General features: G+C 46.0%; 1 protein-coding gene across 1 annotated transcript in view; it reads left to right on the top strand.

Moving 5' to 3' along the window:
• LOC123501941 overlaps positions 1-14,894 on the top strand; it is a 34,669-nt gene that overhangs the window by 8,998 nt on the left and 10,777 nt on the right. The window contains 16 exon segments of the mRNA XM_045251038.1: positions 26-110; positions 113-867; positions 985-1,179; positions 1,523-1,702; positions 1,914-2,068; positions 2,387-2,483; positions 3,489-3,674; positions 3,962-4,544; positions 4,884-5,090; positions 5,299-5,444; positions 9,133-9,330; positions 10,251-10,433; positions 10,882-11,150; positions 11,690-11,887; positions 13,889-14,040; positions 14,478-14,824. Coding sequence (XP_045106973.1) covers positions 26-110; positions 113-867; positions 985-1,179; positions 1,523-1,702; positions 1,914-2,068; positions 2,387-2,483; positions 3,489-3,674; positions 3,962-4,544; positions 4,884-5,090; positions 5,299-5,444; positions 9,133-9,330; positions 10,251-10,433; positions 10,882-11,150; positions 11,690-11,887; positions 13,889-14,040; positions 14,478-14,824 — 3,936 coding nt within the window.

Here is a 14,894-nt window from a genome sequence, read left to right as displayed (position 1 = left end):
ATGTTTAGTACCTTGTGCCCTACAGTGCCCCCACGTGAAGTGCTCCATCAAGTTTGCAGCGCAGGGCCTGGTGACTGAGTTCCTCACCTACATGGGCACCCTGACCAGCGGGTGAGTGGCCCTGATCTTGGTGCCGAGGAGCGCCGCAACCTTGCCAACCTGGCCATCATATGTCATCTGCACCACCTGTGTCTGCCGGGCTCCCACAAGCCTCCCCCGCAGCAGCAGGCCCTCAGGAACCTGCTGTTGTTCCTGCGGGACAACCAGTACTACGACGAGGTGCTGGCCCTCAGCCTGGCTGCCGGGGCCTGGCGCTGGGAGACCCTCCAGTATCTGGCTGCCTCCAGAGGACTCTATCTAGAGAAGCTGAGGCTGCTGCTGTCCTCACAGTCCTCGCCAGTGCTAGACACGCTGAGCTCAGAGCAGCTGGCTGGGACGGGCCGAGGTGAGGGGCTGCTGTCTGTGGCCAGGGAGAGAGAGGCTGGCTACCTCCACTGTGTGTCAGACCCAGAGCTGCGGCAGGTGCTGCTGGTGCGGCCATCGCTGGCCCGCACCCACATTGCCCTGGTGCTGAGCCTGCTGGGGGCTGTGGATCTGTCAGTGCTGCGGCGCCTGGCCGACCTGTACAACCCCACACATCCTGCTATTAGACCCTTCCTGCAGGCCACCAACGGCAGAAAGCAGGCTTTTCCCCCACTGTCCTCAGTGGTGCAGAGCTCCTGCCTCCTGCCGGGGGGTGCTGAGGAGTTAGTGTCCCTGGAGACCTTCATTGAGGTGTTCCTGGCCATCATTATACAGCTCAATCTGAGTAGGGGTTGGTGCTACAGGCCAGCCCTCCTCACGTACAAGCTGGAGCTTCCCAAAGAGGTGAGCTTGGACATCTCTTATCTTTGTGCATGTCCTCCAAAAACTCTTAATAACTTCTTTGACTCTCTATTTCCTGATAAGAGCTTGACATATTTTCGCCGTCCGGTGTTTCTGCAGAGAGTGCCGGTGCCACTTGACAAGGTGCGGTGCCAGGTGCTGAGCTGCGGCTACGGGCACACTGCTGTGATCATTGGGGGAGCTCTCTACACCTGGGGACTGTCAGACTACGGTGTGCTGGGACATGGGCCACGTTCCAACACTTCCCCCAAGCTGCTCACTGGCATGGGCATCACACTGCTGGAGGACCAGGAGGTGAGAGGTGCTGGGAAAGGCCACAGGCTCACACCAGAATAAGAATGTATCACAATTACAGCTTTCAAACTTATAAGCTTGATATGTGCACAGGATAACAAAGAATAATGAACGGAAACAAACCTATGACTGAAATAATTGTGTCATTTCTTAACACAAGAACAAAAGTATATCATAGTACTCTTACTCAGACACTAAAGGATAACAATAGCAGACTTTTATATCTGTTGTAGACTTTTTGTTTACATTTCCCCACACTTTACAAACCATAACTACAATAGGACAAGAAGTGCAGTGTTTGAGTCTTGCCTGTTCCATCTGACACATCCTGTCATATTTACAGCCACTCCTGACAGGCCCCCTGGCAGGCGGCCCGGCCCTGGCACCTCTCCTCAATGGCCGGGTGCTGCCCTCTGTGGTGTCCGATGGCACAGAGCCCAAATTGGTGTCCTACCTCAGCCAGACCAGAGTGTTGAGTGTGGCGTGTGGCAAGAACCACATGCTGGCCATCACCGATAATGGGGTGCGTAGCAGGGGAGAGAGGAAGGGAGATACATTTGTGTGTGTGTGTGTGTGTGTGTGTTTCAGTATTACCATGATCAAGTGATAGCTATGGTATGCTTTTATTTGTGATTTTCTTATATTTTCATCACATTTAAGGTTCCTTTTTACTCTGAAATAATTAATTAACTGACTGAAGTGTGTCAGATGTGAGTGAGGTGTGTGGCCTGCAGGTGTACGGTTGGGGAAGCAACAAGTACGGCCAGGTGGGCGTGGGTGGCACGGGCAGGTGTCCACGGCCTACCCTGGTGTCGGCTCTGGAGGGGAAGGGCATCGTGTCTGTCGCCTGTGGACAGTTCCACTCGCTGTGTGTGAGCGATGATGGCACGTGAGTAGCAACAGTTGCCTCCGCTGTGTTGCTGTGTCTTGCCAGACTACTGACAAGACTAGCCTGATGTAAGAAATGCATGAAAAAAAAAAAAAATGGAACATTGATGAACTATTTAGAAGTGATGATCCTCAAGTAAACAGAACTCTGGCTGGTAAAGGAATGGATAAAGGATGTATTACAGGGTACCACTTTGTTGCTGTGCCCTGTTGATGGTGTGTTTCTTGACTCACAAATATTGATCTATCTCTTCATTTTTATTACATGTGTACTGTGTGTGTGTGTGTGTGTGTTCACCAGTAAGCCTCCCCATTGCAGGCTGTACTCCTGGGGCTGGGGTGTGCATGGCCAGCTGGGCAATGACAGTGTGGAGGATGTCCACCAACCTTCCACAGTCACTCTCCTCGCCAAGAAGGTAAGGATGTGATCACCCCGGCTCTAGGGTGCCATCGCTGAGTGTTTGCCTTGTGCGGTGAAGTCAGGATATCAGAATCTGTCCTGAATATTAGATCATTGTACCTGAAAATTTACTCTATCCATTGATTGTTAGAAGTTCTTGTAACAAACTCAGGTCTTTTTATAGGGGAATGATTTCATAATATGCATACATTATTTAGTTTCTCTGCTTGATTGAAATTACTTTGCTACATGCTGAGGTTGTTGATCAAGCTAAGGAGGTTTTCATCGTCTCTGACTAAGCTGTGTGACTCATCCATGTAAAGTGAGGGCAGGAGCACTTGCTCTTCTCTCTCAGGGGCCAAGATGCTGACAGGGTGGTGTGTATGAATGTTAATGTGAAAGTTGTATGTCTTGTCTTGGCTTTCCTTTCTTTCAAAGAGATAGCTTTGGTTTATGTATGTATAACCATCAAGAGTTTGTCAAATGCAAGGCTTATTCAATAGACTTTGTGTGTTATGTTAATTGATATGTATTGAGGATTTACTTTGCAGTGTGTGTAATTCACTGTTTGATCTGCTGCAGTCTCTGACGAGACAGCCAGACGTTACCCTATGGAACGAGCTCAGAGCTCATTATTTCCGATCTTTGGATAGGCCTGAGACCAGGCACACACCACACACCGGGACAACAAGGTCACAAGTCCTCGATTTACATCCTGTACCTACGCACTGCTAGGTGAACAGGGGCTACATGTGAAAGGAGACACACCCAAATATCTCCACCCGGCCGGGGAATCGAACCCCGGTCCTCTGGCTTGTGAAGCCACCGCTCTAACCACTGAGCTACCGGGCCGTGTTGTGTGTGTGTGTGTGTCTGTGTGTGTGTGTGTGTGTTTGTGTGTGTGCATGTGCATGTGTGCATGCATGTGTGTGTGTGTGTGTGTATTTGTGTTTGTGTGTGTTCTTTACCAGTGAATCACACAAGACTCTCTCTCTCTCTCTCTCTGTTCCTCCCTCTGCAGCATATCGTACAAGCAGACGGTGGATACGCACACAGTGTTGCCATGTCCCAGGACGGCAACGTGTACGCCTGGGGGTGTGGCACCTATGGCCAGATTGGCAATGGTGGCATAGTGAAGGTGTGCCGGCCGGTGAGGGTGCACCTACCCGGCCCTGCCACGCACCTCACTGCAGGATACTTCCAGAATGTGAGCCTCATAGATCTCATTATTGTACTGGTACTGAACACTCACCTCAGTACACAATATATCTTCAGGCTTGATAGTCTAAACCAACCATAAAGTTAGGTGTTGAAAATGTGAGAATAATAATCTCATGCATTACATAAAGTTGTTCTATAGAAGCACCTTAACAAATTATCTACTATTGGAGATAGTGATGGTGTGCAGTTGATCTGTAACAACATTTTGAAATATATGAAATATGAGGTAAGAGTATGGGAGTCCTTTATAAACAAGTGTCTTTTTGTCTGTAGATTGCTGTGACTCGCAGCCACAAGGTGTACATGTGGGGCAACAACCCTGCATGTCTCCGGGTGCAGGCACAGCTGCAGCGCCGCCGGTCCTGCCAGCAGGCAGCAGAGGCTGGCCGGCGAGCTAGTGGTGGTGGTGAGGCACGGCCAGGCGGGCAGGGGGCGGGAGGAGAGCGAGAGGTGGTGAGTGAAGGGAGCACACCCTCTGGGTCACCAGGGGAAGGTGCAAGTGTAGACGTCAATGGTGCTAGTGATAGCTTTGAGTCGGGGGAGGAGGCCATGGCTGCCCCAAGTCCCCCGGCCAACCCAAGTACAACTCTAGATGATAGTGAGGACACAATCACCACACTCCCGGAGGAGGAGCAGCAGAAGGACAGGGAGGGTGACAGTGCCAAGTCATTTGTGATTTCCCCCGACCCTTCTCCAGAGAAGTTAGCGGGGCATGTGGGAGAGGTGCGGGGTGAGGGTGAGGCCCCAGGCACCCCCAGTGAGGCCACAGACACAGCCAGCAGCACTACCTCACCCCAGGACTCCCCAGGGGATGGTGGAGATGCCACCGTTGTCAACAGTCCTGTCACTAATGGAAGTAAGTGTAGAGAGCATACTTGTCCAGGACATCAGATGAATCTGTAGCTCCTCAAAGACTAATGACTCAGGAGATGTGCAAAAGTGCAGTCTCTCTGGCAAATGGAAATAAAGTACTTTTCTCATGTCCTTTAACAAAATCTACTTGTAGAGGAAGGTTTCACAACACTTATCCTCTGATTTTTGTTAACCCTTTTGACATTTCTCTTGTAAGTAGCACTTCAGTGGGTTTGTGAAAATTATTTCTTACTTATTTGTTTTTTTATTTATATTGTTTGACCAGTTCCCCTCATACATAAAGGATATCAGTCCCTCTTACTTCATTGGTTTCCTTGGCCAGACATGAGTGGCATGCCCCGGACAGTGAGTGCCAACACTGTGCCATCATGCGATCCCACCGACCTGGGCCACCTCTTGCCACAGGAGGTGGAGATGCCACATGGCTTTGGTGCCGTGCGAGCTGTGGCCTGCGGAAGTCAGCACTGCCTCCTATTGACCACCCACGGCGCACTGTACTCCTGGGGCAGAAACATGTCAGGACAACTGGGTGAGTGTGCTGGGTGTCCTGCTGTGCTGTGGGTGAAAAGAACATGTACTGCTAATTTGATGATGGTATTAATGGTGGTGTGTATTGTTCATTATTTCCTTTAGTTGTGCTGCATCTGACACTGCCTCGTTAAGTAACTAGTAAGGTGCTGAACCTACCAAAATGCATCCATCAAAACACATCCATCCTTTCCCCCCTTCCACGGCAGGTACCGGCAACAGGAGGGAGGTGACCAACCCAGTGCGCATCATGGATGACGCCTACATCACTGATGTGGCGTGTGGAGCAGACTTCACCCTGGCCTTGGAGTCTCAGGGCCAGCTGTGGGCATGGGGCTCAAACTTCTACTCCCAGGTGAGTTACGAGGCAGGCTGTGCTCTGTCCCCACTGGTGTTGTACTATATTTCTACACCACACCTCCACTACTTTTAACATGGTCTAGTTGAAGCTACATATATTTTTAAGAGTTGTTTTAGTTGTAGTGACAGATCAGCAAGATTTCAATGTTATTAATGCAAGGAACACTCTACAGAATGCGACAAATCATCTCTGCAGCCTTTCAATATAATCATGGTGAGAGAAAGTGTTCCTTGATACCCTCTGTGTGATGACTTAGGCAATTTGTTTATTTTTCATGAAAGAAGGACTGGCCAAGGGCAACAAAAAGCAGAAAAAATAGTATCACCTTGCTTATCTTTGAACTTGTCAGTATTTTTTACTTTATTTTATTTATCCTTTTTTTACATGTGTTGACACAAGTTGTCTTAGTAATACAATCCTCTCGTGACTCATCAGCTGCCTTGTCTGTAAAGGTGAATTTTTCTCTTAGCTTTATTTCCTTTACTAGTACGACTGAGTGAAGCAGCGGTGGATCCAGGGGGAAGGGGGGGGACTGAGGGGCTGAAGCCCTCCCCAATTTTTTGTTTATTATGAGCCAGGGTGTATACATTATATGGTGCAAGGTAACAGGTATATATGGAACAGTGATGTAACAAGGTTTTCTTAAAGGGCAAAATCAGATTATGTGACTTGCTGTCTTTAAGTTCAGTAATTTTACGTCTTACGCCATATATTTCGGCCTTGGCCATATCAATAATAAATTAGTCATCCTTTGATTAGTTAGAGAAAATGGGTATTAATAAATGAGTATTGCTCTTTTTACATTAAGACGTTAGCTCTGCGTATAGCTCAAAAATGCCCTCAAGATTACTAAGTTTTCAAAAAAATTATCGTGGGATGGGGGGATTATAGCGCGTCCTCGGAGCCTCCCCTCAGGCTGATAACTGATAAGGTTGTCCCTTCACCCGTAGCGGCTTGCCACCAATTTCATGGGGTACAACCAGGGCCGTTTCTAGCTTTGTTGGGGCCCCTGAGTGGCTTGGGAAATTAAAATTTTCCAAGCTACCCTAGGGACAACCCCCTGGGGGCTTAGGGGCTCTAGGCAATCGCCTAGTCCGCCTATTGCTAGAAACGGCCCTGAGTACAACTCCCTAAACTTTGATCCAGGATCCGCCACTGAATGAGAGAGAGGAGGAAGGGAGGTGTAGGAAAGGGAAAACCTAAGTACGACAATCTAGATAATAGAGATACGATAGTTTATGATACCTTAATTTTATCATTATTATTATATTTTTTTTAATTCACGAGCTTTGTCTATTGGGAATTGTCAATCTGTGATGCCTTAATTGTTATTTTAATTTTTATATAAAATTTAATTGATTGAGTGAATAGAAATAGAATAAAAAATGTGGATCCTTTGTTTTGGTAACACTGTTTTGACTCCTCACTCTTGGGTGGGTCACCCAGGGTCACTGAGTGACAGTCAGTGTTCCGTGTGCCGTGGTGTTGGGAGGTTCTAAAACAACAGTCTTGGATTATTGAAGTATTTCCTTCGTGTCGAGGTGGCAATGTCTTGATAGTGTGTAACATTTAACAATTTATTCTACATTCTCTGTTCTGAAGAAAAGGATAAGTTATGTGCAAGTATCAGTGGGAATGGCCAGAAAACGCAGCCAAGATAAAAGAAAATGGTTTATTGAGAACATTTAGCACAGTGAAGACGAAAACTATTTATAGTAGTGTGTGGCTTCTCGGTAAAGTAAGTAAGCTTCACTCTTGTACGTGGCTGAAGGTGCAAGGCAGGTGTGGGAGTGAGGGACGGGGTGTGTTGGTGGCCGTGGGACCGTGGGCTGGCTTCACTAGCGAACATAAGGATCACAGGCATATAACTCAACATTTCACGGTCAGGGGTCGTCATTATGAAGTGTAGCCACCCTCCCTAACCTCCAGGACAGTACATCAGTGAATCAACCCCAGCGGAAAATGAAAAACCTGGATGTAAACAAACGGTCACCTCAGGCCGCTCCTATTTATCGGCCATTATTTGCTTACCTTTCATTTATCACGAGCCAAACATGTCATAAGATGGAGCTACCAGCCCGTGCTTTCATGTCATCCCGTCAAATATATCCGCTATGGCCTGGTGTCCGTGTGGTGAAGATTTTAAAGTGAGCATAGCGGCATCTGGCCGTAGCTGGTGCCGCTGCCATCTTGGATTGGATCCGCCTGGGGGCAGGTCGGTTCCACTACTTTTCCCGTATTTCTTTCACCATGTATTTTAGGGGGTTTAGGTGGGTGTTATGGTTTCTAAATGATAGTTAGTAACATTTTTAGTGATTTCAATATTTGTGTTGCGTGGATCAAGTTGGCTTTGTGGCTGTTTTCACGTAGATAAGTGTCTGGTTTCCGGTGCTATTTTTTCATCCTAGTGATTAGGGATTTTTTATTAGAGTTTCTAGGTAAGATATTATTGCTTCAGAAAATCGTTTATGACTTTTTTAACAGTTTTACTTCCTGTTTGAATAAAATATGTAGACTTTAAAGGGATCTCTAGTACCGTTGAAAGTATAAATGTTGACGCTTTCGGCTCCGTGTTTTTATTATTATTTCGGCTTCTAACTAAACCTTAAGTATTTGTGAAAGTAGTTCATATCTTTTGAAGTGTTTGAATTCCTACAAAATCAAACTTTGTTGGCTAAAAGAATACATTTTGTAATATCAGTGTTATAAAACTTTTTCGAATTAACTTTTATTTTTCGTTTTATTACTACTCAAGCTTGAAGTGTTTTGTTAATATTGATATTAGTTAAAAGATATGAGGAATCTAAATATATAAAGGAATCCAGTCTACGTGCAACATTTAAAGATTCGATTTTCAAAATGAATTAGGTACGTATTTTACGAGGCCTGTGACGTCACGAGCTACTGGCCTGGGAAGCCGTGCGCGTGGACCCCGTAGCCCGTGACGTCATCAGGCCTAGCAGTGCACTTCCCGCCCAGCCAGGCTCTCTTCGCCATGTTTAGCATAATATACAAGCTTTTCAAGATGTCTGAGAGTATGTCTAGACGCAGGTGTGTACTAGTAGTGGTAGCAGGAGTGTGAGGAGGAGGAAGGAAAGAGAAATGGAGGAAGAGGAGGAGGAGAAAGAAGGAAAGCCGGTGCTTAGCTCACCTCCTCGTCATATTTAGCGTAATGTAAAAGGTTTCTAAGGTATCTTTGAATGTTTCTAGACGCAGATGTGTACTGATAATAATAACAGGGGTGTGAGGAGTAAGAAGGAAGGAGAAATAGAGTAGGAGAAGGGAAGCCATCGGAGAAATAGAGGAATAAAGGAGGAGGAAAGCTTGTGCCTGGGTCTCTTCGTCATATTTAGCTTAATATACAAGGTTCTCAAGGTGTCTGAGTGTTTCCAGGTGCAGTTGTGTACTATTAGTGTTAGTAAGAGTGGGAGGAGGAGGGCAAACAAGGAAGTGTTCAGAAGACAATATTTGCGCTAATTTCCTGTGTTTTGAGGTGTGTAGATAGTGTATTAGTAGCAGTGATGGATCCAGGGAGGGGGAGGAGCTGAGGGGACTGATGCTCCCCCAGGTTAGCCCTTCCCCCACAAGTTTTTATCATGGATCTGCCATTGGAGTTAAGTGTCTGCGACTCTACTGGTGCATTGTATTGGTACCATAACTCAGCCAGTATTACTCTGCACAGCTTGGCAAGAGTGGTGCTGTGGATGATGACAAGGGCCAGGCGGGGCGAGTGTTCATGCTGCGCACCACCAAGAGAGTCCTCAAGGTGCCCCACAGTGTACACTCCAACTGTGAGACCCCCAGACCCGTCACCGGCCTGCCTCCCAACCCTGGCCCTCCCCCGCCCCACTATGGCATCTCCTCCAACACCCAAGAGAAGGTGAGTGCCAAGTATCTCTCCTGACGGTCCTAATCAGTGTGTTGGAGTTTTACTTTGTTTATACATCACCACACAGGGAAGAGAGATCCTAGCCCCTCACTCAGTCACTTTCAGTCACTTATGACATGCAGGTGATAAAATGGGAGTATTCTTAGCCCATACCACAGTGCCTGGGTGTCCAAGTGTAGCACAGTGGCCCAAAAGTTGGTTAATTTCCACCAGAGGCCAATGGGACTGAAATATAAATAAGCAAGATAGGACAGTAATGTGTTGTCTGCCTTCTGTTATGCTGTGGGTAAATAAAAGAATATTGTGGTGCTGACAGAGTGATGGAGAGTATGAATTAGTTAGCATAGCTATCTGTTGCTATCATTTCAGCACCTGTAGTCTGATGATTCAGTGTGATATAATATGTAAAGAAACAAGACTGCAAACTCTCTACCTGCTTCTGTATTTCCATTTTCCTATAACCTGAACTTTTAATTTTAACCTTTAATGCCTTCAGTACCTTGACGTATTTTCATATTCATTCTGTCTACAATTTGGTGATTTTGTACAGCTTCAGATACTTATATGGAGGATTACAATAGTGAAGATTGGGGATATTAATCTTCTAACCTCCATAAACTCTTCCTAATATCAATAAAATGGTCTGATTGTTTGCAAATCTCAAGGTAAAGATGTGTATTGAAGGGGTTAAGAGGGAGGGGAGATTTCAAGACATTTATCCCATTCTTTTGGCTAACTCTCGTAGACTTGCTCAGGGACTGGCATATAAGTGGGCCTTTTTATTGAATCATTCTTATTGCCCTGGACCAGATTTCCCTTCGTACACAAAAAAACTAAGAAAAAAAAAATACAGGACAAAGAAATGACAAGAATAGGAGACTAGTTTAATCTCTTCCTTGGCTCACATCCAGCAGGTGAGGGACGGCAGCCACTGGTGGTTGGGTCGGCTGCCCATGGAGGATGTGGAGGAGCTTGAGGAGGACAAGAAGGCTCACACGGATGAGCAGGATGACGGGCTATATGGCATCCGCACCCTGCATTCTGCCCTCACCTTCTTCCACAGCTGCTACAACTCCAAGAATGTCACTACCATGGTGAGTGTGGCACTGGTGCTTCTCACTCTTATTATTGTCCCCTGCCTCCTCCTCCTCCTCCTCCTCCTCCTCCTCCTCCTCCTCCTCCTCCTCCTCCTCCTCCTCCTCCTCCTCCTCCTCCTCCTCCTCCTCCTCCTCCTCCTCCTCCTCCTCTTTCTCTTCTTCGTTCTCTTTTTTCTCCATTTCCTCTTCATTTTTCTCTTTCTTCTCTTCCTTCTTTTTCTCTTTCTTTTCTTTCTCTTCCTTATTCTTCCTCTAGTGTTCTTTTTTTTCTCTTCCCCATCTTCCTTTTTTCTTTTCCATCTTAATTTTCATCCTGTTTTCTTCAGTTCATGGTTCTCCTTCTTCACTTAACCTAACCTGCTAAGACCTGAAGGGAAATGAGCTGTGGAGACCATGAGGAGTATGTACTGTTGCTAATTTACTGACACTTTTCTTCTGTCCATAGCTACAAGATGCAGAGGCCCACCAGGCACTAGCCACCCTGTACACCTTGGAGCGACAGTACAGCCAGGCCATGCACCACCACCTCTGTGCGCTCTTCAAACAAGGGAAAGACCTCTATAGACTCACTGCCACCACAACTACTACTACTGCCAGTCAGCAGGAAGGCAACACCAACTCAGAGGGAACCATGGAAAGGCAGGGAAAAGAGAGCACATCTTCTAGTCAAGAGCAGGACAAGTGTTCTGCTGATTATCCTTCCAAGATGTTAGTGTGAGGCTGTGGAGAATGTTTGTTGTGTGTTTGGATTTTATTTGTTTAGAGTTACTGGAGTGAGTTTTTTAATTATTATTATCTCTCTCTCTCTCTCTCTCTCTCTCTCTCTCTCTCTCTGTTAGGAAAGTGGTTCTGGTTTTTTCAAGTGGGAATTTATGGATTGATTTTTATGTATTCTGGCAACGTCCCATCTCATTGCAAGTATCAAATATATAGTTGAATTTGCTGGTAACTGGAACTCTACCTCTTTCTGTGTTTTCTCCTTCCAGTCACTTGATCTCTTTCAGAAGTAAGTTAGTCAATTTTTGGGGGGCTCTTTTCTTGGTGGGTTGTTGGGACTAGTAAATTGATTGGCCTTTTGATTCCCACCTTTTTGTCATCCCTCTTGACACAGCCTGAAAAATAGTGAATAAATAGATAAATAAAACCATATTACCAGAGCATCAGGATTTGTATTGTGTGGTCATTCTTTTTGCATTAACTGTACAAGCTTCCATGTGTTCCCAGCTTCCCTCACACACTGCTTCTCACACCAGGCTGGTGGACGAGGCGGTGAGGATCATTGACTACTACCTGAGGCTGCAGACGGAGGAGTCCCAGACGGGCATGAGGCATGTGCTCCAAGAGGGTATTTCTCTCTGGCTGTCGCACGCCCTCCCCCTCGGCCAGCTGGAAGAACTATTACTCACACACCTTCCCCGCACTGTCTACCCCCTCGCACTCCTGCTCTTTGGGTCAGTCACACAGGGAAAGCAGGGCGTTCTCACTCCCTGCTGATGCCACGCCCTCAGCTAGGCCACACAGGACAGCCTAGTGCACTGCGGAGCTTTTTTTTTATTTTCGTTTTTAGTTCACTTTTAGCTTTTGCTTTAGCTTTAACTTCATGATCTGGTGCAAGTTTAGACACCATTGATGGCTGAATAAGTGCCTGAGTACTGTTTTCTTATCAATTTCTCATCTAAAAATTCTATACAAGAAACTATTTGATTCTCATGAGAGTATGATTCCAAAGCACTGATGGCTGAGTGAGAAGTCAGCTATTTTCTTATCAGTGTATCATCTGGAAACATGGTGCAAGAGTTTCTATGCTGGACAGATTACATAACAAATCAATAAGGAATTGTTCCCCCAAGCCAGAGGGGGGAAAAAAAAAGAAGCTCCGTACTTAGTCTAGTGTGTGACAATGGCCTTTCAGTAGCCAATATATCAAGGCTGTCCAGTTCATCCAGACCCACACTTACTGGCACTGCATCAGCCCCTCTCAGGAATGCCATACAAACACAACCATTCATGTAGAGAGTTCAAACCCCTGGCAGGACACTCAAGGTAATATGATTCAACACATCACTGGTATGGAGTGAAGGACAAGTGTTGTGTTAGCTGTGGTGATGTGTGATGAACAGTGCCTTTGTCTTGACTCTGGATGGTCTGCCAGTCTTCTTAATGTGGGAGGTAGTTAGGGTGTACTACTGGGAGATTATGGTACTATTTCTCAACCCTTTCACTGACAGGCAGCAATTCACAACACAAACATTATGTGGCATATTTTTAAGTATCTTTTCATAAGAAATGAATTAAAAGGATAGGTTTTTGCCATTTGCATCCAGTGCAATGTGTTGAGTTGGCTGTGGAAAAAGTGTAATTGTCTCCGAGTGCTTAGTGATTTAAGAGAGATGTGCCAAGTAGCAGTGAAAGGGTTGAGTTAATCTGATGCTCTGAAGAAATATCATAGTCTCAGTCCCCTGATGACTTAGTTTGACAAGGTGCTGGGAGGTGATTCTCTTACTCTGAGCATACTGTGTTGTCCGAGATACCCTGATAACATAGTCTTGGTTCCTGCAAGTGTCCTAGGTGACTTAGACGAGCATAGTGTAGGGAGGCTGTGGTAATGTCTCCTCTTGTTATGAACACTGTACCTAGTCAACAAGTCTTGGTGGTTTTGGTAAATGTCTTAGATGAAATAGCATTGGGATGTTATGGTGTACAGTAATGTCCTTTTATAGATTCCCTCAGAACAAAAGTCTCAGTAGTTTTAGTAAGTGTTCTAGTCTAAATAGTGTTGGGATGTTATAGTAATGTTATGGTAGTGTTTCTCTTGATACAAGTATAATGTGGCCTATTAAAAATACCCTCATGAATCTTGATCTCCATTCAGTGTTTTGAATTATTTAGCACCAAGCAAAGTGATTGGGATGAAGAAAACATTTTACTTTGTACCAAATGCTTTATTCAAGTGCAAGATACCAGATATTTTTATTGTTTGTGTATTTGTTTATTTATTCATTTATTTTGTTATATTTTTGTTTTATTTTTGGTGATCTGATAGCTTATAATGAAGAAAGAGATTTGGTAGAGGATACAGTGTTACTCTGCCACACAGGAATATGTACACACTGCAGTGACTGACTAAGACGTTGCTCACTGGCTGTGTTACCATGTTCCTGTGGTCTCAAGTGGCTACATTACTGTGACAGAATGCTTACTCATACTAGAGACAGTTAGAGGCCCAAGCATCAGTCTGACTTAATGATAATAGTTTAGATGCCTTCATGAATGGAAGAGAGTTGATGACTGTATATAATGGAGTTAGTGACATGGAGTACTTACAGTAGTACCAGTGGATGGTGTATGTAGTCGTGCCTAACCTTTGGATCACCTACACATGCATTGTGTCCTGACCTGTCTTGATGGCGGTGAGTGCTGCAGTGTTAAGGTGTTTGGTGTCTCCCTCACAGCGATGGAGCGAGTGGGGAGGTGGAGGAGGGGCAGGAGAAAGTCCCTGCAGGAGAGGCAGGAGGTAGTGACCCAGCTGTGCAAGTGTTGGGTCAGCTCTCCACCAAGTTTTGCCTCAACCTGTGTACTTCTGTTATCAGTCACCTGCAGGCTGGTAAGTACATGTACTATTAACCCTTTGTAGCATACCATGATGCCTGTGTAGCTGTCATGATGCACCAGTAGATTATACCATGGTGCTCACTTAGTTACTGTTGAGTGATTCCATATTCTGTCTTGGTTTTAGCTAAAGATTTTGTATACATGTATTGTCCATTAGCTCCTGTTGCTCCTTCCACCATCCCTGTCTCCACCAGTCACATAAATGAGCTACACCATGTCCCTCCTTGAGTAAGTCTTATTAGCAGAACATACGTCACAGTTTGGTCCCTGATCCCGATCCCTCCCTTGGCTTCCTTACCTCCCTATCCTTCTCTTGATCCCATATTCTCTTCTTTCAATACTCATCCACTCTTTGCTCCATCACTGGTGGACTATACATAGTTGCCTGTCATGTGTTTACTATGTGTTTGTCAACTTATGCCTGTGCAGGTGGTGGAGGCAGTGAGTACGTGGATGCCCTGGCTCGCATCAGTGGTGTGCAGCCGGGGTCTGAGGGCAGCCAGGAGGGGCGGACGGCCTCCTTTGATGAGACAAGCAAGCTGGACCAGGCCCTGGATGCCCTGAGTAAGAAGGCCACCAACACCATCAACTTAAAGCAGGAAGATGTGGCCAGCCTTCAGAAGAGTGAGGCAGCACACACCAGAAAGAGAACAGACTCTCGGGGCTCCATCTCGGGCTCTCACAAGCTGAAGGCAGCCTCTAAAGGGAGCAAGGAGCAGGACAAGGACTGTGTGTTGTTCACCTGTGGTCATCACTTCACACGCAAGGAGTTTCTGGTACGTTGAAGGTGCTTTGTTGTTCCTGATGGGTGTGATAGCTTCTTTCTTAGTCATGTCTGTCAAGGTG

The sequence above is a fragment of the Portunus trituberculatus genome, chromosome 10, assembly GCF_017591435.1.
Source record: "Portunus trituberculatus isolate SZX2019 chromosome 10, ASM1759143v1, whole genome shotgun sequence".
In the NCBI taxonomy this organism is placed as follows: Eukaryota; Metazoa; Arthropoda; class Malacostraca; order Decapoda; family Portunidae; genus Portunus; species Portunus trituberculatus.
This window is presented reverse-complemented; position numbering and strand designations above follow the sequence as displayed.